At 37.1% G+C, this 27,239-nt stretch overlaps 1 protein-coding gene across 4 annotated transcripts in view; it reads right to left on the bottom strand.

Moving 5' to 3' along the window:
• LOC145683839 (bile acid-sensitive ion channel-like) overlaps positions 1–27,239 on the bottom strand; it is a 216,300-nt gene that overhangs the window by 119,018 nt on the left and 70,043 nt on the right. For all 4 annotated transcript variants that reach the window (XR_014131194.1, XR_014131195.1, XM_081755434.1 and 1 more), the window contains one exon: positions 11,122–11,551. Coding sequence is in view for 2 of the 4 variants with exons in the window: in XM_081755434.1 (XP_081611560.1) it covers positions 11,122–11,551 (430 nt within the window). In the remaining 2 variants the exon portion in view is untranslated. The remainder of the gene's footprint in view (positions 1–11,121; positions 11,552–27,239) is intronic.

Raw genomic sequence — 27,239 nt, 5'->3', positions numbered from 1 at the left:
TCAATTCACGGCGAGAGATCAGACCCCACATTAAACTGCAGGTTCACGTGTTGTTGTTAAAAGGGGTCGCTATCAAGCCTTTTCTGAAATTTAATTTTATTCTCATGCGTAGTTTTCGAAATTTGTAATTTCCCCTCCAATTTATCATGCGTTCTTTTCAAAACTATTCTAAGTGGTTAGCATTACGCACCTCTGGCCCAGGCTCAAACACCGGTTGACGCTGAGTTTCAACATTAAGCTGAAGGGACGCTAACCAAAATCAACAAATCATATCATTTCTCGTGCTTGCTTTTGATGTGTGGGGATCCTGATTCGATCGCCGGCCAGGTGAGTGAGGGTACGCCCAATAATTCTTCCATTTGCTCTCCCATAGACTAAATATTTCATGCTAAAATAAAACAGTACGTTAGTGATAATTTTATCCCAATGCGTAATACGGTTCAAGAAGCATTCCATTGATATTAAGTAACGCGGTTTATAAACTTGTCTGAGAATAAAATCTTAATGAACTTACCTCAAATCCAATGAACGGAGTAAAGTAACGCTGTAACTAGAGGTACACCTGCACAATTTCAAGATCTTCGTGGAAGTAGGACTTGAAAAATGTAAAAGGAATTTTTATTTAGGTCAGAAACGTGTTCAACTATAAAGTGAAGTCATCATCAACCAATCAGAAACGAGGAAATTCATAAATGACATCACGGAGAACCAATGAAAACACAGCTTTCAATATTAACATCATCGAGTATCATGAACCGAAACGACATGTAACAATCGATCGTGGCGTCATTCACTTACCTCCTGACACATCAATCGTTACGACATATTTTAATTAATCATCTAGTATTGCAATTCTGATCATGACATCATACCATTTATAAAAAATATGCTTTCGTTGATTTATTACGACATTCAAATTAACACATCTAAAGTGATTCATTTTCCATAAACTTGGCTGAAAAAAATGTAACGCTCATCAATACGTTACGAAACTGTCTTTGACATAAATGTAAAGTTGAGCTTTAAAAGCCCGTCAGCTGAAAGAAAATGCTGATGTATAGTACGCGACAAAACATAACGAATGTTTTCCTCGAAGGTTTACTTGTCCCTACCATAAATCATTCATTGTAACTAGGTTTCGGCGTTGCCGTTCCAACTCAGGTAAAACTGTATAAAGCACTCAGCATGGCTAACTCCATTACGGTTATCATAGTAGCATCGTACAGCGTTTGTTCCGTCTGGCATCTGTAGCTTTTACAGCGTGATTGAAGAACGTATATTTCGGTAGCTATGCTTTGCAATCAGAGCACGACACGTAACAATATATGAAAGCTATTTTATTCTACTTTGTACAGCTTAAAACACAAATTACTTTGATGTTTATTATGCTGGGAAGCATGTAAATGTTATCAAATAGAGCAAATCTTCTTTAAATTTTACTCCCGATCCAAGCCTTTGCATTATGCTTTTTCCATAAATGACGTAAAGGCAATGCTCTAAATAGAAGAGGGAGAGTATGCGGGGTATATTTCCTTAGATATTCCACTTCGGGCACTGCATAAAGGAATAGCAACACAATTTAAAAACCGAGATCTTGCTATCTTGAATATTTTCAGTGCGTAACTGATGCTTGTTGCATTGCGACATTGTTTGGGCACTGCCCGTCATTGACCGTAACTCCAGGGAGTCAGTTTAGTATATTTTCTAGCTAATTTTCTCACTATTTCAATAAGCATTTATTATTTCATTCCCAACGTCCTAGCCACACTGGAATATCACTCCCTATGAGATCAGCGAAGTCAAGCAGTCCTGGGCCTGGTCAGAGGAAAGATAGGTGTGACTATTCTTACTCACCAGACGGTGTTGGCGCTGCGGAGTCCACCCAGCGTCGCGAGAACAATTGGAAGCTACTTGAAAGAAAAAAGTAGTGAACTGCAGTAAAGAAAGCAAGCATTAATGGCGAGCGTAGCCGATCTGCTGACAACACATCACCTCACAGAGATGAGTGCTATAAATCCAGGTCTTCTAAGGGCTGTTGCGCCAAGAATTTAGTTATCATTAGGCCTATTATTATTGCTAATAATAATAATATTAGTAATAGGCTTAATAAAGATACTGTCTGTTTATCTGCTCTGCTCGTAAGTACATTATTTCTAACTTTATGATATAGTTAGACAAACCAATAATTGATCAGTTTCTTTCTAATGTGATTCGTCACGTTACTGGACGATAAAAACTAGACAAGCCACAAATTAGGATACTATATACAGGAAATTTATAATGATAGCTTTATTATTTAGATATTAACCTGCATACGTTAATAAATATGAGGATCTAGGTACTTAATAGAATGTTTTCTAATCATTTCTTTTTAAAAAAATTTAAATTGTCATTATAGACAGATGGTCTGTCGAATAATAATAAATAATAATAATAATAGTTTTCCAAGGACATTGAACAAAGTTATCGTGTCTTGCAAAATGTATTTGATGAAGACAAGGATCACGTTGTCATCGAGATAGATCAATCGTCCTCAGAAAGTGAGGATAACGAAAACGAGGACATGTTTTAAACTCTTGAAGTGTCAAGTTCCAATTGTATATTTTATCTATTTATGTGAGAATTTCCAAATAATATTCAATCAGGTGTGATATAGTGCTTTATATGAGATTGATTCTAAGTTGCATGAAGGGCATAAACAAGAAATAATAATAATAATAATAATAATAATAATAATAATAATAATAATAATAATAATAATAATAATAATAATAATAATGCTATTTACAAAAGACATTAGTGCATCACGGTAACTCCTAATAGTAAATCACGTTCATGCTCATTGCAATAATATAATGCAATAATTTAGGTTTGAGCATTTATATTTATGTATCCGCAAGTTCGTTGGTCGGCTAACTAAAAAAAAAAAAGTGTATGCAAACAATTAGAGCTCTTAATATTGAATTTAACCTATAATTAGTGCTTGAACTTTTCAGGTAAACAGTATCCGCTCGATAACCATTGCGTTTGGTTTACTCGATCCTTTGACCTGATAATCCCGTTTGACCCGTGTTTCGCATGTTTGGACCGTTTGACCCGATAGACTCGTTATGAGTTCCTACGTGATAACTAGAACAATTTGTGTTACGATAATAGAGTGAAACAACACACTATTTGCAATCATTACAGACTAATCTTGTTTTCATAGAAACGGGGTTATCAGGCCAACCCTATTCATACGGTTCAATCGGGCAAACCCGATTCATACTCGTAAAAATACAATATCAGTCCAACGAGCGGTCCAGGATCAATTCTACTGTACTTTCCGAGCATTACCGAAAATGCACAGTAACCGGAAAGGGCTCGAACGTAAAAACGCATATTATTATTATTATTATTATTATTATTATTATTATTATTATTATTATTATTATTATTATTATTATGATTATTATTATTATTATTATTATTATTAAATGGAGAGAAAATTATTTGTTGAATGACCGGTATGTATTTATTCCTATTTCAAATGGTTATTCTTGTTTTATTTATCTGCTTAATGATTTGCAATACTCAGAAAGAATAGTTCGAGACTTCATTGTTTACCGTGGCGACAAGGACAGCGGCTAAGCTTTTGTAATACCGGCATAATCCAACTGGATGACAAACCGCAAGTAGCTGCTAAACACCATATAACAGTTTTACTGCTGATAAGACAAGTTGGTTTAGCTTTGAAAACCACTATAGTACGACATTGTACTCTTCGCAAAGAGCAGATTCTGCAATTTAAAAATAACAAATAAACTTGAATGCGTAACAACGAGCAGAAATGTGTAATATAACATAACATGTCCATGTTCTTTTCATACGTAAAACCGCTCGCACTAAAAACTGTGGCACCGTGCTTCAGCGCTTGTCTCTGATGTGTGAGATCCCATCTTCAGTCCTCAGTCAAGTAAGTTAATGTTTTCTCCTGTTTCGTCCTATTATTTCTCATCATTATCGTTTCCCTTAGCCTCGAGGGAACGTTAAACTTAAAATTTCCTGAAACTAGCACCAAGAATGGAACTCGGACGATTGCAATTTCGATAACATAGTAATCAATCATTATTCAAGGAGAACGATATAAATCACGAGGTCTTACAGTAACTTAAAATTGGTAAGGGTGAACAATACAGTTTTAAGGTATCTATGAGGTATATTTTAAGGAACGAAATGGATCACGAAGTATATATCAAATTTAAGGGAATGATCGTAAGTACACCTCCATATAATCATATAACGTAATAAGGCACCAAAATCAATAATTAATACTCATCAAAGGGAACGGACTATCCATACACTCTATAAGGTAAGAAATAAAGATACAATCTCCAAAATGTTATACCCATAAAAGGGAACGAAATAAACCCCTCAGTTGGACTATCCCATAAAGGCGGAGCATATAAACGCAAAAAGGCATGGCCTAACATCACGTGACCCCATGACGTGATCCCAAAGGCAATGCTAAGGTGGGCGCAGGGGCGTATCAAAGGGAACAAAAATAAGTAGGCTATATGTATACCCTGTAAGGTACGAAAGGGAATAACATTCTTCAAATTTATACCCATAAAAGGGAACAAAATAAACCTATAGGTGGGACTACTCCATAAAGGAGGAGCGTAAAACTATGTAAACCAGAGGGGCTAGGGGCGCAAAATTTCGGCGGGCGACGGGCGCCACGCTCTAGGGGCGGAAAATTGAAATCAAAAGGGGTAATTACTACTAACAGTTTCTATTTTTCTCTGCAGTTAACTACTAATTTTCACATCCGTAGAAAACAAATGATTTTCACATCCTTAGAATATAAAGGGTTCAAATCTGTTTTTCTATATGGGTTAGCAACCAACTTTATTAACTTTCATAAAATGCGAAAGATTCAATATCCATTCTTCTCTACGAGTTTAAGAGATTCACTTTCATATCCATAGAATGCAAAATGTTCACTTCTAATATTATTTTCTGCGAGTCGGCGATTAACTTTCACATCCAGAGGATATAGAAAGTTTAACTTCTATCCTACTTTCCGATTTGGTGATGAACTTTCAGATTCATAGTGTACAAACGGTTCAGCTTCTTTTCTTCTCTTGCGGGTTACCGACAATCTTCATACCGATGGAACACAAAGATTAAACATCTATTCTTCTTTGCAAGTTGGTAATCAACTTTCACATCCATAGAATACAAAAACGTTTTAATTGTTATTTTTCTCTGCAGGATAGTGACCAACTTTTACATTAATACAAAAGAATTTTCAAGTTTTAGTTATTTCCTTATTAGTTGCGATTTCAAAAAAAAAAAGAAAAATGCGTGAAGTTGCAATATGTTAATCTTCGACATCAAGAAATTTTCCTTATTTCCTTGTTCATGTATTCGTTGGGGTGAGGGTATGGTGGGTTAGTGGTAGAGGACTTACCTCTAATTTGTGGTGTTCCTGGCTCGATTACTAGCCAAGTAAGTTTTTGGTGGATAAAATCGTGTCCATGAGTTTTCTCGGGGTACTAGAAATGGGCACGAGCGAGTTCGAGCGAGTTTTCTTTGAAACTCGACTCGACTAAAAACAGACATCTTTGAACTCGACTCGAGAACTCGGCTCGAAAAATTTCCCCCAACTCGACTCGAAACTCAACTCGAATTCGGGTCAAGTTTCGAGTCGAGTCGAGCCGAAACGAGCCAAATCCAGCCATACCCTGTGTGAAGTTTCAAATACTCTCTTCAAGTGTTCTACGTAGACAATATAATTATTATCAATGATACTATTACTACTACTACTACTACTACTACTACTACTACTTATTATTATTATTATTATTATTATTATTATTATTATTATTATTATTATTACCGACCTCGGAAATCGTGAAGACTAGGAGGCAAAGACATCGTTCAGGAGGTTCCGGGTTGTTATGGATTTATATTTCGGAGGAGCATAAGACCCGTTGCCAGACGGGGTCAAGGGTTGAACCCTCCCTCAAGGTTAATTGACCCCCTGAAACTGTGAGTGGTGATGACCTGTGTTTGAGAATTTAATCAAAACATTAATTTGCTATAGAAACTAATTTTGCTTTCAGGATTACTTTACGTCATATATCCAAAACTAAGCAAATCCTTGAGTTGCTTCTAAGTTTAACGTCCCTTTCAGCGGCGATGCTATATGAGATACTGATTAACGTGGAACCCGAACACATGAGCTCCCGCCGGGAATCGAACCGCGTCTCCCGCTCCAAAGGCGCTTTTGATAACCGCTTAGCCACGAAGGAGTGCCGAAGCAAATTTGTATGTAGTTTTAATTACTATACAGAGAATAGTAGAAAGAACATATAAAGAAATAAGGACCACACGCAAATTCAATGTCCACCCTCCACAGAGCTGACGTCATTTTCAAGAGCGAGGTGACAGGTACAAAACGGAATTGAATTAAATTTAATTACAGCAAACTGGCATCTTGGCTTATGCTGTTGCAAAGAGATGAGGGAAGTTAGCTGCCAGATCAGGGCTGTTTTAATATAGGTACCATCCCGATATCGCCTCGTAGGTGAAAACAGTGTTACGTCATTTTCCTATGTCAAATGAATAGTGTCAGGAGAAAGTACTGCAACGCCCAGAAAAAGATAAAAAAAACTCATATTTTACTCGTCTGTCCTTTCTCGTATATTTTACAACAATTCGCTTAAAAGAAAAAAAATATATAGGGCATGACTTCAACGGTCAGTTGTGACAACAAAATACATTAATGTTGATAGTGCAATTTTCCAACAATTTTATAATAGACTTTTATGTTTGAAACACAAATAAAAATATCGTATAATACACCTTGCTGTTTTGTCTTTTGTCGGTTTACCTAGAAAATCAAATCTAAGCGTGCGATGGCAAGTAAAACTGTTGAAAGTTAAAATAATGTACAATAGGAATATTGGTGAAGGCTACAAGCGTATTGTTTGAAGTGCGGGGATTCAAGAGATCCCAATCCTTCAACGGAGCCCCGCGCCGAGTCAAGGAGTTTTCGAAGTCTGTTCTTGTTGAATATTAACTTATTACATAATGTAACGTTTGTCATGCAGTCAAGTCTAGAAGACTTAGTAGTGGCTAAATTTCCGCTCAAGTCGTTTTTCCTCAGGTATAAGTAGATGTGGGATGGTACCTTTATAGCAGGCCAAACGGTTGTTTCTAATTCATTCTATTCTATTGAGTGTAAGGAATGTAATCTCTCTCTAGACTTCAGATAGTATATTTAGGGCGCAGAGTCTATTACGCAAATAGAAATAGGGATTGACAAAAGTGAAAGTGAATTATGCTGCAAAATATTTTAGAAATTATTGTAAATAAAGCATAAATTTAATCTTATACGAGTACTTATTAAAATAACGATGAAAACGACGTCTTTTTAAATTAGCCCTATTGCAAAATCAATTTCCCTACCCTCCTTCCGTATTAAATCTATGTCATATTTATGTACAAAATATTAGGTTAATAAAATATCAGAACTCGATACACTTTACGTAGGTTTAATAAACTTACAATTTCTGTTTTAAAAAATTACAAATTTCCAATTTAAAAAATGTTTACACAATTGTTGATACACAAGCATATATCCTATAGCATAGTGGAATAGATCAAGGATACGAAAATATGAAAAGTGTTGTTACTATCAACATTTTCTATTGTCTGACGAAGCCATGAATTCAGAGTTCTTAAGGTAGAAAATAAATAAATAAAAATTTTCTAGCTTTACATACCATAATTATGAACTTTGGACTAAAAGGAACGACTGAATGAAGAAAGTGAATTATTATGAAGAGTACTGGGATGAGAGTGTAGGAGCACATGGACACCGTGTTGTCCGCCAAAAATTCACATGGTCTGGGCTCGAACCCAGACTAGAAATTGACTAGAAATTGGGTAATTTTGAATAATATGGGCACATGAAAAACAAAATGATAAATATATCATTGATATCAAAACATAATTTGACAGAAACATGAAATATCTTGTAGAAAATGAAATGCAATCTTTGAGTTTTACGTCCCACGGTTATGCAGGTTAGGCTAAAAGAGACGGTGATGATGAGTAATGAATGAAATGCTGGAATGAAGAAAGTGGGAGGAAACGGGAGAACTCCGAAAAACCCACGCACACGGTGTTTGTCCACCACAAAGTTCACTTGGCGGGGGCTTTGATCGAACCCGGGACCCCAAGCACCAGAGGTGAACGCTCTATCACTGAGCCACCGCGGCCCCCAGATATCTTGTAGAGTTCAATCAGTTGATTAAGTTACTTTTAAAATATAACGCGTTGCTTTGTCATCAACTTTTCCTTATATACAGTATATGACGCAAATTACACAAGTTGATAGCTGTTACTAATATAATTCACAGTCAAGTAATGCTGCCTCTTCGCTGCCAAATGGTGAATATACTTGCCTTCTATATGTGCGGTCCCGGGTCTACTCTTGGAGAGTTTGCTTGCCTCAGTTTTAACAAGCAGTAGGACTAAATTTATTATTCTTTTAGTCGATTTTCTGTATGTATAGAAAGCTTTTAAAGTTAAGAGACGATTTAGAGTATACCCAATGGAGTAGCAAGGGATCCATGGCCCCACCGACCTGAACCAATGAAAACTACTAAACACTGCTTCAATCCGTTTATTTTTCAATATAGTTATACAAGAAATTTATCGTGTTGGAAATTTACACTGACAGTACAAGAACTTGGTTCGTAATAGTCTTCTTTACAGTCAAACCAAGGATTTCTTTAAACGAGAATTCAGATACAAGAAACCCACTGAGCCGGATGTACTGTAATTTCCTCAAACCGATATCTGACCTCTAGCGAACAAAATTCGATCCATTTGATCGTGTTGTATGATCTATGCCGACTCAAATGGCGCAATTGGTTTGAATGGATCGGCTCACGGCTTGTTCACCACAGAGCTGAGATCAGAATGACTGCTCACATGTCACGCCTACCGAGCCGATGCTTCACCTCAAGCGAGCCGATGCTTCAACTCAAGCGAACCATCTCGAGCCAATGGCTCATTCCAATCTAGCCAGCTCTAGCCGATGGCTCGCCTGAGCCGAACTGAACCAAGCTGGTTGCTCACCCAAACCAAGCCGGCTCGAGTCGATGGCTCATTCAATCGAGCCGGCTCGAGCTCTTCACTAAGTTCAACTGGATCTAGCCAGTTGATATCACTACTCGGGTTGAGCTGAAAAATTCGACTGTGCAAGTCTCAGTCTTGATGGTAAGATTTACAGTCAGAGTGGCCCAAAAGTAGGTATACAGACCAGCATTGATCAAGTAATTTAATTTACTAAGATAATACATTTATCTACTTCGGTCTGTTCAAAGCTTTAGGTATAAGTGAAAAGACATTAAGAACAAACAATGAAGAAACTAAGTTAATACCTGTGTGGAAAATAAGAAAATGATATAAAATGCCATGAGCCGATCAGTACTGGACTGTATACCTACTTTTGGGCCACCCTGTATTGTCATTGTGCTCACGACATTTGAGGCTGTCTCATTATAAAAATCTGTTTTTGTCTCGTTATCGAGACGAGACGAGATGCGAGCAGTGTCCCCTCTCATGAGCAACACTAAAAATATTCCACATTACTGTGATATTTCTCATGGCTTTCGCTTTCCAGTCTAACCAGGCCATGATTTCAAAACGAGTTAAAACGAGCTAAACGAGCGAGCCACTTATCAAATTCGACCTCAAAAAGTGACTCGACTCGGAACTCGACTCGAGAAAATTACTTTTGACTCGACTGGTAACTCGACTCGAATTCGAGTCGAGTTTCGAGTTGAGTCGAGTTTTAGCTCGACTCGTGCCCATCCCTATGGGGTACCCTCATCTCCTCCCACATTTTCATTTCATCAATTCTTCCATCACCAATCATTGTCCCTAATTATCGTCTCCCTTAGCCTAAAGGGCATAATAATGGAACGTTAAATTGAAATATTTTATTCATATTTTTCTTGTTTACCCCGTAATTGTTATCATTCTTCTCTATTACGATTCTGCTGTTATATGAAATTATGAAGTTTTCTTGTTTGACTTTTAGCTATAATAACCTTATAAACCAATTAATTACATTCTTGAATATATTCTAACTATAAAATAGGAAACTATACGCATTGTTCCTTTGAAAATTAATACAGTAATGGAGGTTACTATTAATATTATTAAGAAATTTATATCAAAAAATGACAACCAAATAACGGTGTCTGTCTTTTTTTTTTTATGAGAATGGAGAAACTTCTTTCAAATCTAATGACTAGAGCGAATAACCTTGACGCACTAAGTTACGTATCCCATTCACTATGGGAGATCATTCAACGTACTTCTGTAGTTCAGATCCCAGTTTGGAACTGTATGTTTCGTCCTATACAGCCAGATTTCTGATAAAAGGCGTAAATGAAATACACTCAACAAATGAAGAATGAAGAAATTAAAGAATAAATTTCGCGCCGTTGTAGACAACATTTCCCAAACTATGGTCCTCGAAGAATACCCTGGTGATCCTCTTAGATTGAACATTAGTCCAAAAAAGGCAGAAAAATTACAATTTAAGTGAACTGCGTATCGCACATTATAATTGTGAGTTCCAAATGTATTAATTATGGAATTAATTGATTAAACAATTTAGTACGTGAAAACTATGTAAGCTCTAATAGTTATTACAGATGTGTTGTGATAAAATGTTATTCATTTCATTCATTTCTCAAAACAAAGTACTATGTATTTTCTTATATTAATGTAAATAATTATGAAGGGAATTTGGATTAATAGTATTTGAAAAGCATAAATGTATTGGTATATATTCAAGAAAAAATGTTTAAAAGGAAAAGTAATTAGGATAGTCCGTATAATATCGTGACTAAAATTGTTTGCCACTTGAAACGAGTTTGAGAAACATTGGGTTAATACAATCACATTAAATGCTCATCAGTAAATATGCGTTGTCAAGTTCCGGCTGTGTATTAGTAGTAAGCTAGACTTCAGTTTGGTTGTACATATACATAGATAGACCGACATGGTTTCGAACAACTTTTCATAAACAATGGCGAAACTACTTACCGCCTTAATCATCTTCTCAATCCTATAACTAGTAAGACTCCATAAGTCATAAACGTTCTTAACCTTGGTTCCAAGCAGACCTAAGTAAGCAGTATCATTTCCTAAATGAACAAAGCTCTTAGGTTGTTTCCTTATCTGTTGCAATTCCTCTACAGCACTTAAGTTGTAAAAATTCCTGTTACAAATAGTTACGGCAGGAAATGTCAATGACTCATTTCGTATCACTCGTACATTCACATTAATAGGAACATTCAGATATAGCGACAAACGACTATACAGCTGGCCAACCATCAGTCCAAGACATGTGCAGATGACGATGGTCCATATATATCTTCGCACCCTTGGGGTCGACTCATCGAACATACCAGGGACACCAATAACATTCATATCAGTTATAGACTTCTTGATCTTTTTTCTTGGTCTGATGGACCTGAAATTATATTTAAAAAATGAATTAGTGTATATACTTATATATTTATTAGGAATAAATTCATACAATATGAAGGAAGATTTCACATTTTCATTCAAAGATAGATTTTTTTTTTCAAGAACCTGTGAAATATGTTGCTAATCTTCTTAATGAATTTCCTATCCATTCTTATTCTTAGCTGAAACAGAAAAAGACTGTTTACAGACACAAATTCAATATATGAGGAAAGATCAATAAATAATCCAGAACAATTTTTTAACGCAATATTATACTGATCTAGGATGTGAAAATTGAAAAGGAAGTACTTCGAAGTTCGCACTGTAGTCGGAAGTTGTTCGACCAGATATACTCCTAGCAGTGGAAGTGCGAACTTCTGCGCAAAGATGGCGCATGTGTTACAGTCGTCTATTTTGAAGAGCAGAGAGGTAAAGTTTCTCCTTTTGTGGGCAAAAGAACATAAGTTGAGTGAAATTCACAGGGAAATGGTGTTCGTGTATGAGAAAGACTGTATGGTTCGTAGCAATATCAACAATTCACAGAAATTATTTGAAGAGGGCTGTGTGAATTTGCGGATTTGTCACGTGCCAAGCTTCCAGTAACAGCATCAAACGAATCAAATGTCAAGGAAATTGAGGAGCCAATTTGTAATGACCAGCAAATCCACCTTTAAATTTTGTCTACGTGATGCATGAAAACTGAAATTTTGTAAATTGCTCGATGCGTACCAATGAACTGCACAATCGTCTATAAGAGATAGCGAATGGAGAACACCTGGACTATTTAGTACGGAACACTGAAGCATGAACATATTTTTCTAGAAGGTATCGATACAGGTGACAAGTCATGGGTTTACCACTACACGCCTGAAACAACAAAGTGGTATCTACAGAATGGAAACATACCCTTTCTCACTAAAACAGAAATTCAATATGACTACGTATGTATAAAAGCGGTAGTGACTGTATTCTGGGATATGCAAAAGATTTCTACACGTGTATTTTCTAGTTCTTTTTTAAACAAATTTTATGAAAATTTCAGTATACAGCCTTAAAAATTCAGAAGATTTTTAAAACCTTACCTATTCACTGTGAATGCCTGATCGCTATAAAACAACATTGACAAAGTTAAGTCATGGGCTTCCTGATAAGCGCCCTAACATAAGCGCTTGAAGTATCAAATTTCGTCATGTTAATGCTTACACACATGTTACTGCTTCTGTTCGTGAGACGCACGAGAAATTTAGATGGGAGGATCTCAAGCACCGTCACACGGTCCTGATCTGGCCCCTTCATACTACCATCTTTTTCTAAGGTGCGTGAAGTTGGCTCACCACTTGTCGCCAAAATTCACCAAATTTTGACCAGAGTTAGTGCTACGTTAGTGCTGTTTTTGCCGTAAAAAGTTTCGTTAGTGCTGTTAAACTTCACGAATTAGAGCAACTTCAAAATGAGCACGACCAACTTTACGCAGCCCGCCACTAGTCGCCAAACTTCACCAAATTTTCACCATCGTTAGTGCTACGTTAGTGCTCTTTTCTGCCACAAAAATTTTCGTTAGTGCTGTTAAACTTCACGAATTAGAGCGACTTCAAAATGGGTCCGGCCAACTTCACGCAGCCCGCCACTAGTCGCCAAACTTCGCCAAATTTTCACCATCGTTAGTGCTACGTAAGTGCTGTTTTCTGCCATAAAAATTTTTGTTAGTGCTGTTAAACTTCAAGAATTAGAGCATCTTCAAAATTCCTTCAGCGTGAAGTTGGCCCGCCATTTCGCGAAAAAATCACCAAAATTTGACGAGCGTTAGTGCTACGTTAGTGCCGTTTTCTGCCGTAAAATGTTTCGTTAGTGCTCTTAAACTTCACGAATTAGAGCAACTTCAAAATGGGCCCGGCCAACTTCACGCAGCCCGCCACTAGTCGCCAAACTTTACCAAATTTTGAGCATCGTTAGTGCTACGTTAGTGCTGTTTTCTGCCATAAAAATTTTCGTTAGTCCTGCTAAACTTCAGGAATTACAGCATCTTCAAAACGGCTTCAGTGTGAAGTTCGCCCCTCATTTCTCGAAAAAAATCACCAAATTTTGACGAGCGTTAGTGCTACGTTAGTGCTGTATCCTGCCGTAAAAAATTTGGTTAGTGCTGTTAAACTTCACTAATTAGAGCAACTTAAAAATTTGCCCGGCCAACTTCACGCAGCCCGCCACTAGTTGCCAAACTTAACCAAATTTTGACCATAGTTAGTGCTACGTTAGTGCTGTTTCTGCCATAAAAATTTCGTTAGTACTGTTAAACTTTACGAATTAGAGCAACTTCAAAATGAGTCCAGCCAACTCCACGCAGCCAACCCCTTTTTACAATCTTCAGTAAATTTCGTCCTTTGTTAGTGCTACGTTAGTACTGTTTTCTGCCAGAAAAATTTCGTTGGTGCTGTTAAATTTCACGAATTAAAACTACTTCAAAAGGGGTACTCTCAACTTCACGCAGCCCATAACTTGTCGCCAAACTTCCCCATATATGGACCAGGGTTGGTGATATGTTAGTGTCGTTTTCTGCCATAAAAACTTGCGTTAGTGCTGCTAAACTTCAAGAATAACAGGATCCTCAAAATGGCGTCAGCGTGAAGTAGGCCCTCCGCATGTCGAAGAATTTCACCATATTTTGACCAGCGTTATTGCTACGTTAGTGTGGTTTTCTTCCGTAAAAATTTTCGTTAGAGCTGTTAAACTTCACGAATTAGACTAACTTTAAAATGGGCCCCGACAACTTCACGTAGCCCGCCAGTTGTCGCCAAACTTCAACAAAATTTGACCATCGTTAGTGCTGTTTTCTGCCATAAAAATGTCATTAGTGCTGCTAAACTTCAAGAATTAGAGCATCTTCAAAATGGCTTCAGCGTGAAGTTGGTCCGCCATTTCAAAAAAAATCACCAAATTTTCACGAGCGTTAGTGCCATGTTAGTGCTGTTTTCTGCCGTAAAAGTTTCGTTAGTGCTGTTAAACTTCACGAATTAGAGCAAAATCAAAATGGGTCCAGCTATCTTAACACAGTCAGTCAGTCACTTGTTACCAAACTTCACAAAATTTCGTCCATTGTTAGTGCTACGTCAGTGGTGTTTTCTGCCGTAAAAATTTTTGTTAGTGCTGCTAAAGTTCACGAATTAGAATAACTTCGAAATGGGTTCAGCCAACTTCATGCAGCACGCCACTTGTTACCAATCTTCAGCAAATTTCGTCCATCGTTAGTGCTACGTTAGTGCTGTTTTCTGACATAAAAATTTTGTTAGTGTTGTTAAACTTCACAAATTAGAGCAATTTTAAAATGTGCCCGGGCAACTTCAAGCAGCTCGCCAGTCGTCGCCAAACTTCAACAAATTTTGACCATCGTTAGTGCTGTTTTCTGCCATATAAATGTCATTAGTGCTGCTAAACTTCAAGTATCATAATCAAAATGGCTTCAGCATGAAGTTGGCCCGCTACTTGTTGAAAAAGTTCTCCAAATTTTAACCAGCGTTAGTGCTACGTTGTTGCTATTTTCTGCCGTAAAAATTTTCGTTAGTGCTGCTAAACTTCACGAATTAGAGCAAAATCAAAATGGGTCCGATCAACTTCACTCAGTTAGCCACTTGTTACCAAACTTCACCAAATTTCGTCCATCGTTAATGCTACGTTATTTCTGTTTTCTGGCATAAAAATTTTCGTTAGTGCTGTTAAACTTCACGAATTAAAGCAACTTCAAATTGGGTCCGGCCAACTTAAAATCTGGTTTAACGTCCCACGATTATGCACCAAGGCTAAGGGAGAACGGTCGTGCGGCCAAAGATTTGGGCCGTATAACAATACGGGAAGAGCAAATTACTGTGTGAGTTCAAGTGTGTACTTCTGTCAACACTAATTGAATATGTATATTCTGCATTCATAAGTAGCAAGATCTAGAATGATGGAAAAAATAAAACTTTCTCTGCATGGATTGAAACGGCAATCCTACCCTGTAGGCTTCCCTTCTGTCACAGTTGATAAAAGGATTTTAAATGAAAACAGGCATAGTATTACATCCAGAGGAAGAATCGAATCCTTCTTGAGAGAAATCAGATGAGATTGTATAACTTACCAGAACCAGAGTATTAGATCTGAAGAAAGAATCGTTGTTTCAATCTACTGAAAGTAACCGAAATAGAACCAAACTGCTTATCTATCAGTAACACCAAAAGAATTTTAATTGTTGGAGTCGCAGATTTTGCTCTGGCGAGGAAATAGATTATTTTGTTTTTGTTTTCATTATTGGATTACATGTGAGATAAACGAGTTCAGTTACAACCAAATGGTGGCTACATCAGGGGCGGATTCAGAGGGGCGCGATCGGGGCGATCTCCCCCCCATAATAGGAAGCTTTCTTATTTTATATATACTGTAATATCCTATGTGATGTTGTAGACAAACAATTCCACGCATCGGTGTTTACAAACAACACCACGTGGTTTGCAAGAGGATCTTCCACCAGATGGATCTACAGTCATATGCAAACGACGGCTTCTGGCCCCTCCCACGGAGCAGAAGACGACATCGGAGCAGCAGCGCCACCACCACCCTAAGGAGCCTATAAATTGGATGGACAAAGGCAATTCAGTACCAATTTTCTGGTGACCCTCCTCTAGTTCTGCTTCGGGACTTTAGGAGTAACCTAACCCCAGGGCCTCTAGTCTGCTTCGGGACTACGCCTATCCTTTCTCCTGGCTTAGCCTGCTTCGGGGCTCTGACTGGGAATCCTAACATCAGCCACCTAGCCTGCTTCGGTGCTCTGTTGGCCATCTAACCTACCCACTGCTTGCTTCGGAGCTTTGGGCACCTAATTCCATTCCTCTTAGCCTGCTTCGGGGCTCTGTTGGAGATCCTGTCTGCGACCTTACGGTCAAAGACCACCTATAACTAACCGTTGATATGAGAGAGATTAATTTGTACAGTATTTTGTGGAAATACTTTTATAGTGGAAGCTTTTATAATAAAATTGGTAGTGAAAGATCGATTCCGGACGCTCTTTTTATTAAATGCTCTACCCACAAAACCTATATGAGACAAAGTTTTACAATATAAATAAAATTCATCCCAAAGTGTGGAGCTCTTAAAAGTAGCAGTATGACAACCTATCCCCCCCCCCTCTTGGTGGTCGGTCCTGGATCCGCCCCTGGGCTACATTGAGTTCTTGGAAGACACACGTACTTAAATTAGATGCAGCTTGAATTAGAGGTCTGCACGGGACTGAATCTTTAGCCTGGGTCCGGCCCAGCCGGTGAATTTATAATGTTATTCCCGACCCGAGTCCGAAATATGTTTTAGCATTTCGGCCCGAGCCCGGCCCGAGTTCGTGTGATAACGAAATGAGCCCGAAATAAGCCCAAATTACAGAAACAAAAATTAACGTAAAATTGTATTTTTATTCACAGCAATTAGAGGCTTTATTTTGCAGTTGTGCTTTAAAAGTTCTTCAGAAAGAACGGTGCAGTATATATCGTTGTACAGTATATTTACAAAGTTAGGCGCGAGAAATATGGTTGTATATTTAAAAATTTATGTCCGAGCCCGGCCCGAAGTGATATATGCTTTATAGGCCCGAATCTTCTCTGCAGACCGGGTCAGGCTTAGGAACGCGGGCTCGGCCCGAGCCCGTGCTGACCTCTAGCTTGAATACAGTGCTGAAAATTGTAAAGTAATATGTAAAGTAACTCTTTCAATAGCAATATGTTTGTTGTGTATTGATTCTTAAGATTATAATAAAGCACTTTGATTTCCATTGAGGCAAAAAAGTACCTTCATCTCAGATATTGTTCAAACTTTGTGTATAAAAACTACAGGTATAGACCAATGTGGTTTTAGTGGACACGTACAGTACTTTGTATTTTCTAAGGAAGTGTTATTTTTTTTTGTAAAAAAAAGTTCTTGCGAAATAATTGGACACCAAAGACAACAAGTTAAAATTATGAAGTGAAGCCAACACGGAAATTAGTTTGGAGCCCTAGCATTCAGCTGTGGAGACTGGTAGTTATACTTCTTGTTGTGCTATGTGTGGTACGTACGGATAGGCCCCTCTAACGTTTAATTTTTAAATTGTTTTTATATCAATCGTTTGATCAGGTATGATTAACAATTTTTAACGTTTGATCAACTTTACTAACATAAATATAAGCTATATTTTGTAGCGGTGGTTAACTACACGCTAGCCCCCTTCACGCCAGATCAAAAAATTTCGATGCCAAGCGTTTGATCAAGTTTCGAAGATATATAAGGGTTAGAAAAGGGAGGCAGTCCCCTACACCTCTGATTCAACTTTTTCTTATGTCAGTCGTTTGATCATAGTTTGATCAGGTGTGACGAATAATTTTTAACGTTTGGTCAGTTTTTCAGAGATAAGCTATATTTACTAGGGGGGGGTGACTACGCGCTAGCCCCCCATCACGCCGATTCGATTTTTTTTTTTTAATAATCGTTTGATCAGGGTTGCTCAACATTTCATCTACTTTTCACTAACATCATCTACATTTCATCTACATTTCCAACATTTCACTAACAGAGCAATAAAGGTCTCAAACGGGGTGCTAGCCCACTACACCACCAATTGGACTCTATTATGTCAATCGTTTCATCAGGTACTATCAACAATTTTTAACGCTTGATCAGCTTTACTAAGACAAATATAAGCTATATTTAGTAGGGTTGGCTAACTACTCAAAATCAAGCCAGAATCGAAATCTTTCGATGTTAATCGTTTGATTTTCGTTTGATCAGGTTTGGTTAACAATTTCCAACATTTGATCAACTTTGCTAACAGAGGTATACAGGATATAAAAAAGAAGAGAAAATGAAACAATGCTACATTGCTACTTACTAAGAGAAACATTGTTTTTGCACACACACACACACACACACATATATATATATATATATATATATATATATATATATATATATATATATATATATATATATATAGATATAGATATATATATATATATAGAGAGAGAGAGTGGTTCTGGGTAAATTGCACATACTGAAAAAATGCACAGGGCTAGGTTTCTTGGCTGCCTGGCAAGACTGAGCAAGTTGAGTTGTATGTCACGAGAGCACAGAAGGGAAGAATCGTACCGCAAGAAGAAATGCAGTTTTCGTAGATAAATAATCCTTTGAGTGTATAAAATTTATTTTCATATGGTTTGATATAACTTTGAAATACTATAGATATAGTTACAAACAACAATCTATTGCTATTAGAACAGGATTCCAAGGTGGAATGGAAGCATGAGGTATTCGTGCTTGTCCGTACTCAGCATAATGGCCGCCGAGTTTTTCTGTAATTAAGGGTTGCCAGTGGTAGTAAAATTTACACTTTGGGGGTAAATGCGCATATATATCTAAAGATAAAATGCACATATGTGCAAATTCCCCCAAACGTTAATGTTTCATTTTGTATGATGTGATAAAAGCGTAAATATTTTGTGGGTGGGTGGGGGGATTCAACTGTATAGCTGCACGATTGTAACTGTAAGTGCATGTCGTGATCAGTGATGATTTCAGAGGGTTTCCTGAAAGCGTTCAACAGAGACGTTATGTATAGACCAAAATTAGGAAGACCCATAGTACTTGGTTCAGCGGAGAAGGATTTAGTAATACATTGATTGCAGTTGGAATCAAAGGGTTTTCCACTAACTATGGCTGACTCTCGAAAAATCGCATATCAATATGCAGAGAAGAATGGACTGAAACACCCATTTAGTTCGCGAACTGAAACTGCAGGATATGATTGGTTGTATGGGTTGCTGCAACGGAACAATGTTGTTAGTGTTCGAAAGGCTCAACCCTTCTCTTACGCACGTTCAGCTTCTTTGAATAAAGCTTAATGTGACAAGTTTTTCAAACTCCTCGATGAACAAATGGAAAACCCTGGAGGTAATCGTTTGCCTCCATCACATATTTTCAACTGTGACGAGACGGGTTTGCAAATGATATTTAAACCGGGAAAAGTGTTGGCGGCTAAAGGCAAAAAATCGGTGCATACATAACTACGGGGGAGAAGGGGGAACAGTTACTGTAATGGGATGTATGAGTGCTTCAGGAGTTTACGTTCCGCCCTTTATCATTTTTAAGGGTGTTAGCATGAGAGAAGAATTTCAGAATGGGCTACTACCAGGCTCCGCAGTTGCTATGACTGATTCAGGATACATGACAGAGATAACATTTATGCTCTGGTTACAACATTTTCAGCGTCACAAGTCTCAAGGAAGAGTTCTGCTGTTATTAGATGGTCACACAACACACTACAATAACATTGAAGCAATTCAATTCTGTGAAGATAATCAAATAGCTCTATTGTGCCTTCCAAGCCATACTACACACTGGCTACAACCCCTTGACAAAGGAATATATCGGCCATTAAAGCACTATTGGAATGAACAGTGTTCAGCTTTCATTCGGCAGAATAGAGGAAGGAAGATAAGTAAATTTGCTTTTGGATCTCTTTTTGCTGCAGCGTAGGGCAAAGCTGCTACTGTGGCTTCAGCAGTGAATAGTTTCCGCACATGTGGAATTTATCCATTAAACCCTGATACCATACCAATTAGTGCGTTCCAGGTGGATACAATCCCAGGCGACACTTCGGCAGAACCTTCAACCAGTACTTGCAAACAATCTGAAGGAATACAAGGAACTGCTTCACGAAGTGAACGAATTGCTGTAGCAAAAGTGCATGGTGGTGATAAAAGTAGGGATCAAACTACGTCATTTCAAGATATCATGCCTGTTCCTACCCGTCAAGAGGCTACACGCACTACGTCTACCAGAAGTGCAACATGTCTAACAACCCCGCAACATATCGAAATTCTCAACAAGAAGAAACGAAAGATTACAAGTCTATCATGTGCCCAAAACAAGAAGTTTAAACGCAATCTGCGTGCAAAGGAAACTGTAGGAATTGTTTGCAGCCGAAATGAGTTACCCAAACCTCACACACGTCAGATGATGGCAGATCCCAACAATTTTTGTGCTGCCTGTAACGGGTATTACTATGCAAGTGAAGCAACCAACATGGGTGATTGGGTTAAGTGTATGAGTTGTTTTAAGTGGTATCATGAAAAATGCGCAAGAAACAATGTATTGTTAACTTGTGACAACTGTTAAAATCACTTCCATATATAATTTTTGATGTCCAAATGGGAAAACTAATGTGACTTGTTTCTGAAGTGCAGTACATTAGGACCTTTACTAGGCTATGTAGGCATATATTTACACTATATAATGTATGTTTAATCTACACACAGTGCATGTTGTATAGTTGTGTCCATAATTATTGCAGTACTCACAAATATTTTCAATGCAAACATTTGGATATGCTACTTTTTTTAATGTGTAGGTCCTACGGTGTGTTAATGATTTGCATTAGGTATTGAGAACAATGTTCCATAATTCTGCCTAGACTACTAATTGCTCAAGGCGTAGATATTGTATAGCAATAGTACATTAGTATTGTTAACATTTATTTCTACTCATATTTATATGAATCTATCAATAAAGCAGAGAAGAGTTCCAAACATATTTTTTAATGCAGATGTGCGCAAATTTTCCGTATATGTGCTTTTTACCCCGATATTGGGGCAAAATGCCCGTTTTGGAAGGGTCACTTTTAACTCCATTATTTTCTCTACTAAGCTGAGTTGACAAACATATTTCACATTCGTAGGTAGTAGAAAGATGTAAGTATATTCCCCTAAGTTTTCGGGTTTCTTGATCTGATAGTTACAATTTTAGAAGGCCCAATGTCAAAAACTGCGCATATTGCCCCAAATTACTATATATATATATATATATATATATATATATATATATATATATATATATATATAAATTAAAATAAATCGGAATTCAGTATGCTACGAGGATTGACAATAATGTCTTCCCTGAAGGAAAATGGATGCAGAAAGTGAGTGTATTTATTTATTTTATTTTATTTTTTTACTTTCAATAACAAATTTTTAATATACATAGATATTTTTGGGAATTACATTACAAATGCATCCACACGGTCAAAAATGCGTTCACATCACCATTTAGAGTGTGTGCCTTATGCCTAAAGTAATCTGTGATGTAGTTTTTATGTTGATTAAACAATTTTGCTGGTAAGGGGAACATAATGATATGTCACATTGTCTAACCGAGTACACTGCAAAATAAGATTCAACATTCCCATGCAAAACAACGCAATGACACATACCAAACAAGCCTCCCCTGTTATATGCAGTTAGATTACCGAAACTAAACTACCTACATTTTGTTCTGGGTTTAATTCCAAACGATTTCACTTAATAATTCAACTTCATGGAAGGGGGGGGGGGCTTACAATTACGTTCGGCCGAACCGCTTAGTCAAGCAGCAAATCTATGTAATTAGGACACAGATACGCAGCATCAATGCAATATCTGAAAAGATACAATTTCTCAGTTCCTCGATTCTGAAATAAAAAAAAATCTACTCTCTAAAAAACCTCATACAAAGGAGTAAATGTCATTCAACTTGCTAAGAAATATAATCATGTAATTTATCACTACTTAATTTTACTATACTTATCTAACGTTAGTTTAAATATTCATATTTACTTTAAATATCTTAATGTCACTACCTAGAGTTACAACATAAAGGAAAAACTTGACTTTCAAGATTTAAATCATCATTAAAGGTGGGCAAATTTGCTGAAGTTTGGCAACATGTAGCAGGCATGCGTAAAGTTCATCGGACCTATTTTCGGGTTCCTCTAACTCAAGAATTAAGTAGCACTAACTAAAGATTTAGGGTATAATGTACCATCACAGTTGAGAGTAATAGCAACTATTTTTTACGCACCCTGTACCTAGTAATTTTTTTTTAAAATTCGATTTCGGTTTAATTACACAATTTATTTATTCTCTTTACTTCAAATTAAATGTAATGAATCGAAAGGTCTCATTAGTAATCATATTTTAACTGAATAATATATTTATTTATATTTTGATTAATTGTAAACCCCATACCGAAATATAGTTCCGCCATTGGATATAAATTTTCTTAATTTCAGAACAATGTAGAATTTAGTCAGGTACCTAAACCTTCCCTCACCCCCTCTCACTAGTCCATAGTCACTTTCAGATCCGGTTATATCTTGATTTGACAAATTTCTATTTGTTTTGTAATTTCCGCGGCTAAAGATTTCTTCCTGATTGGAGGAATTCTCCTACCCCTGTCGTTTTCGGCGCAAAGTTTTCATTCCCAACACGGACGATTCTGCAGGTACAGCCGTGGACAGCATCTTCTCCATATTTGCTGGTAAGACTTAAATTTTTTGTGAAAATCGAGTAAAAATCCGATTAAATGTCATCGTAAACGCCGTGTGATCATTTAGGAGCCAGAAACACATATTTTTGTTGAAAGAACTGAAAAACCAAAGGATAAATAGGAACCAGCTTTTCAGACTAGGGATGGCCAAAATATCCGGATAACGGATATCCGGATAAGAAATTATCCGGTATCCGTTTTTGAGGAAACGGATAATCCGAATAACGGATAATATCCGGATAACGGATAACGGATAATATCCGGATAACGGATAATATCCGGATAACGGATAATATCCGGATGACGTATAACGGATAATATCCGGATAACGGATAATATCCGGATGACGGATAATATCCGGATAACGGATAATATCCGGATGACGGATAACGGATAATATCCGGATGACGGATAATATCCGGATAACGGATAATATCCGGATGACGGATAACGGATAATATCCGGATAACGGATAATATCCGGATGACGGATATCGGATAATATCCGGATGACGGATAATATCCGGATAACGGATAATATCCGGATGACGGATAACGGATAATATCCGGATGACGGATAATATCCGGATAACGGATAATATCCGGATGACGGATAATATTCGGATAACGGATAATATCCGAATGAAGGATAACGGATAATATCCGAATTACGGATAATATTCGGATGACAAATAATATTCGGATAATGGATAAAAAATAATATCCGGATAAAGGATAATGTCCAGATGATATATAATATTCGGATAACGGATAATATTCGGATGTCAAATAACGAATTATGTCCCGATAATGAATTATATCTAACTTACGGATAACGGAGAATATTTGCGTGAAGAATATCAAGACAATTATTGAGTATCTGGAAATTAATTATTGCTGACTATAAAATAATTGTGAGATTGCCTTGTTCGGGTTTTTACAATTGGTTTTAAATACAATTTGTTTATTACAAAAAAATATAGGATAATAGGTTTCAGAATATTATATATATATTGTGCGTGTTTGCATTTTAAACGCTTAAAATAGGGATGGGCACGAGTCGAGCCAAAGGTAATTTTCTCGAGTCGAGTTCCGAACCGAGTCGCTGTTTTGAGATCGAGTTTCGAGTCGAGTTGAGTTTGATAAATGGCCCGCTGGTTCAGCTCGTTTTAGCTCGTTTAGAAATCATTACCTCATTAGACTAGGAAGCAAAGCCATGAGATTTGTAAGCAGTAATGTGGAATATTTTTAGTGCTGCTCGCGAGATGGGACACTGCTCGTATCGTCTCGATAACGAGACGACAATAGATATTTATAACGAGACAGCTTCAAATATGGTAAGCATCAATATAAGTATATACTGTACTTCTCACCATCAAGGCTCAGACCTGCACGGTCTAAGTTTTAAGACCAAGCAGAAGCCCACTCCGGGAAGTGATGTTAACCGGCTCAACTCGGTTCAACTGAGTGAACAGCTCGAGCCGGCTCGTTGGGATAAGACATCGGCTCGGCTCAACTTAACGGACGGCTTGAGCTGGTTCGTTGCGATGAGCCATCGACTTGACTCAAGTAAGCAGGTAGCTGAAGCCGGCTCGGTTGAGATGAGCCATTGACTCTGTTTGACTCTGCTCAGGTGAGCCTTCGGTTCGTTGGGCTCGGTTGAAATGAGTCCATCGGCTCAGCTCGACTCAGTTCAACTAAGCCAATGGCTCCAGTGGGCTCGGTTAGGGTAAGGCATCAACTTGGTTCGGTTCCGCTCTGGTGAGCCACCGGCTCAAGCCGACTCGATTGGGAGGAGCCATCGGCTCGAGCCGGCTTAATTCGGATGAGCTGTTGTCTCGGCTCAGTTGTCGGTAGGGATGCGCACGAGAAGAGTCGAGATTTAAAACTGTTTCGACTCGTCTCGAGAAAACGCTGTTCAAGGTTTTATATTATATATATATATATATATATATATATATATATATATATATATATATATATATATATATATATATATATTTAAAACATTTACATGCCGTACATATAAGCGTTTTTTTTAAAGAATTTACATATTACGTAGCAAATTGCGATACAAATTTCAATTTTTACGCAAATTTGTAAATTTTGTAGGGCATTTTATGCACTATAATGAGTAATTATATATTCATAAAGGAAGTCCAATACATACGAAAGTACTTGACAATTGCATTCATTATGAAGGAATTTGTGAATTACTTTCGTATTCATTGGATTTCTTCTATGAATTTATTATTATTATTATTATTATTATTATTATTATTATTATTATTATTATTATTATTATTATTTTCTCGACTACGAAGATACAAAGAAGAATAATTCAGTCACTAGTAACCTAGAAGCGAAAATGACTTCTAATTGGAAATAATAATCTAGATCTATGCATTTAATTTCGGGCAGATGCTACAGGGTACTTTAGAATTTACTGCTTTTATTATATTTATATTTTATTATATTATTGGTCAAGTTTAGCGAAATAAGAGTTTTACCACAGAGACAAATTGAACAATTAGGGTCAGAAAAACAACGCATAGACTGTTCTTTCTTCAAACATACACACACAAAGAGAGAGTCCATTTGGTCAGGATGTTTTTTCAGTTAGCTTTGTGGCGTCTCGCAAGGAGAAATCTTGCAAGTATAGTATTCATGTACAAAGGTAATATGACGCTGTTTCACAAAGATAATAAAATAAATTAATAAATAGCACTATATATATATATATATATATATATATATATAACGAACTGAGGAATTATTCCCTGGAGAATTCCTTTCTCACAAAACCTGCCTTATTAGCAGCCTAAATTAACAATTGATTTTTTTAAAAATATATCCTGTTTAGTATTCACAGAGAATATTTTTTTCAAAATTTAAATTTGATGGGTGCAATAGTAGACTTTTAATACATTCACAATATATCCACTGAATTGCGAAATAGTCTACCTCCAGACGCACTTAATTTCTTAACCATCCCCAGGTTAATCGAAGAGTTTGATACATTTGAATGTGACTTAAATTTATATTCGTAACTATTCTTATTAACAGTGGCGTAACTAAAGGCTTGGGGGCCTCCCAGCAAACAGCTTGGAGTGGGGCCCCTTCTCTACGTCCCACTTCATGATTTGGGGACCCTGATGGCTTGAGCCCCCCCGCAATGTGGGGTCTGCGGGGCCCTTATTTACGCCCCTGCTTAGGAGATTATGAAGGAACGGATGTACTGTACAAAATAGAATAAAAGTATCTAATTCGGATTTATATAATCCCACAGTCCAACCCAAGAGTGAACCACAAGAGATTGACTTTCTGATTTTAAACAAGATAATGTGCCTAGCTGAGACTTTACATTGTGAAGATTATATTAGAGAAAATTATGCAAATGCAATTTTACAATTTAATAGATATTACTAAATATTGAGCCTCCCCGTGGCTATGTGGTTAGCGTACGCTTCTTCGGCGTGGGAGCCCGCAGTTTGATTCACGGTAGGGGCTCATATGGTTCAAATTCCACGTTAAGCTGTAGGTTCACGTCTCATACAACTTTGCTCCTGAAAGGGACACTAAACTATAATCTAATTTAATATTACTATTTTTTTAATGGCTTACCAAGATGACATGAATTTGACTGCCATCAAATCCGTTTTATATTTTCACCTAATCCAGTGGATATTAATATAACAATTATAACACACGAATGTATATAAATATTCAGAAACAAGTGTATACACACACACGCACGCATACCAAATATCAACACTTCAAGACTATTTTACAAGTGGTAGACTGCGCTGCATCAAGCAGTGTTATCTTCAAACAAAACTTCTTCGTTTTTCCATTAACGTCACATATAGTCTCGCTGCTGAACGGGACGTTAAACTTAAAATCAACTCAACTTATTTTCCCATTTGCTGAGCTGAGCTGATTTTGAGTTTAACATCCTGTTCAGCAGCGAGATTATATGAGACATGGACCTACTTATTAACTTGAAATCCGAACCATATGATCTCCCGCCGGGAATCGAATCCGGGTCTCCTACACCAAAGGCGTGTACGCTAACCGCTTAACCACGAAGGAGCTCAATCATCTTCCCATTTGTCTGCATTATTTGATTCACCCACAGATTTGTCATATATATTTGCACTTGTCATTGGTTTTAGTATTTTCGTGGAGGGTTCAAACTTGTCACAATCTGTAAGCTAAACACACTCAGAAACTAAAAGAATTACGTTCATTGTGTACGATAAAGAACTTCGTGCTTGAAACGATTGTTTCATTTTCTCTGAACATCTTTCTTCAGCAAAAGAGTCGGTTCTCTGTATTAGAAAGAGG

This window comes from Thermobia domestica, chromosome 4, assembly GCF_964235325.1.
Source record: "Thermobia domestica chromosome 4, izTheDome1.hap1.1, whole genome shotgun sequence".
In the NCBI taxonomy this organism is placed as follows: Eukaryota; Metazoa; Arthropoda; class Insecta; order Zygentoma; family Lepismatidae; genus Thermobia; species Thermobia domestica.
Note: the sequence above shows the minus strand (reverse complement) of the source record. Positions and strands in the feature narration are given on the sequence as shown.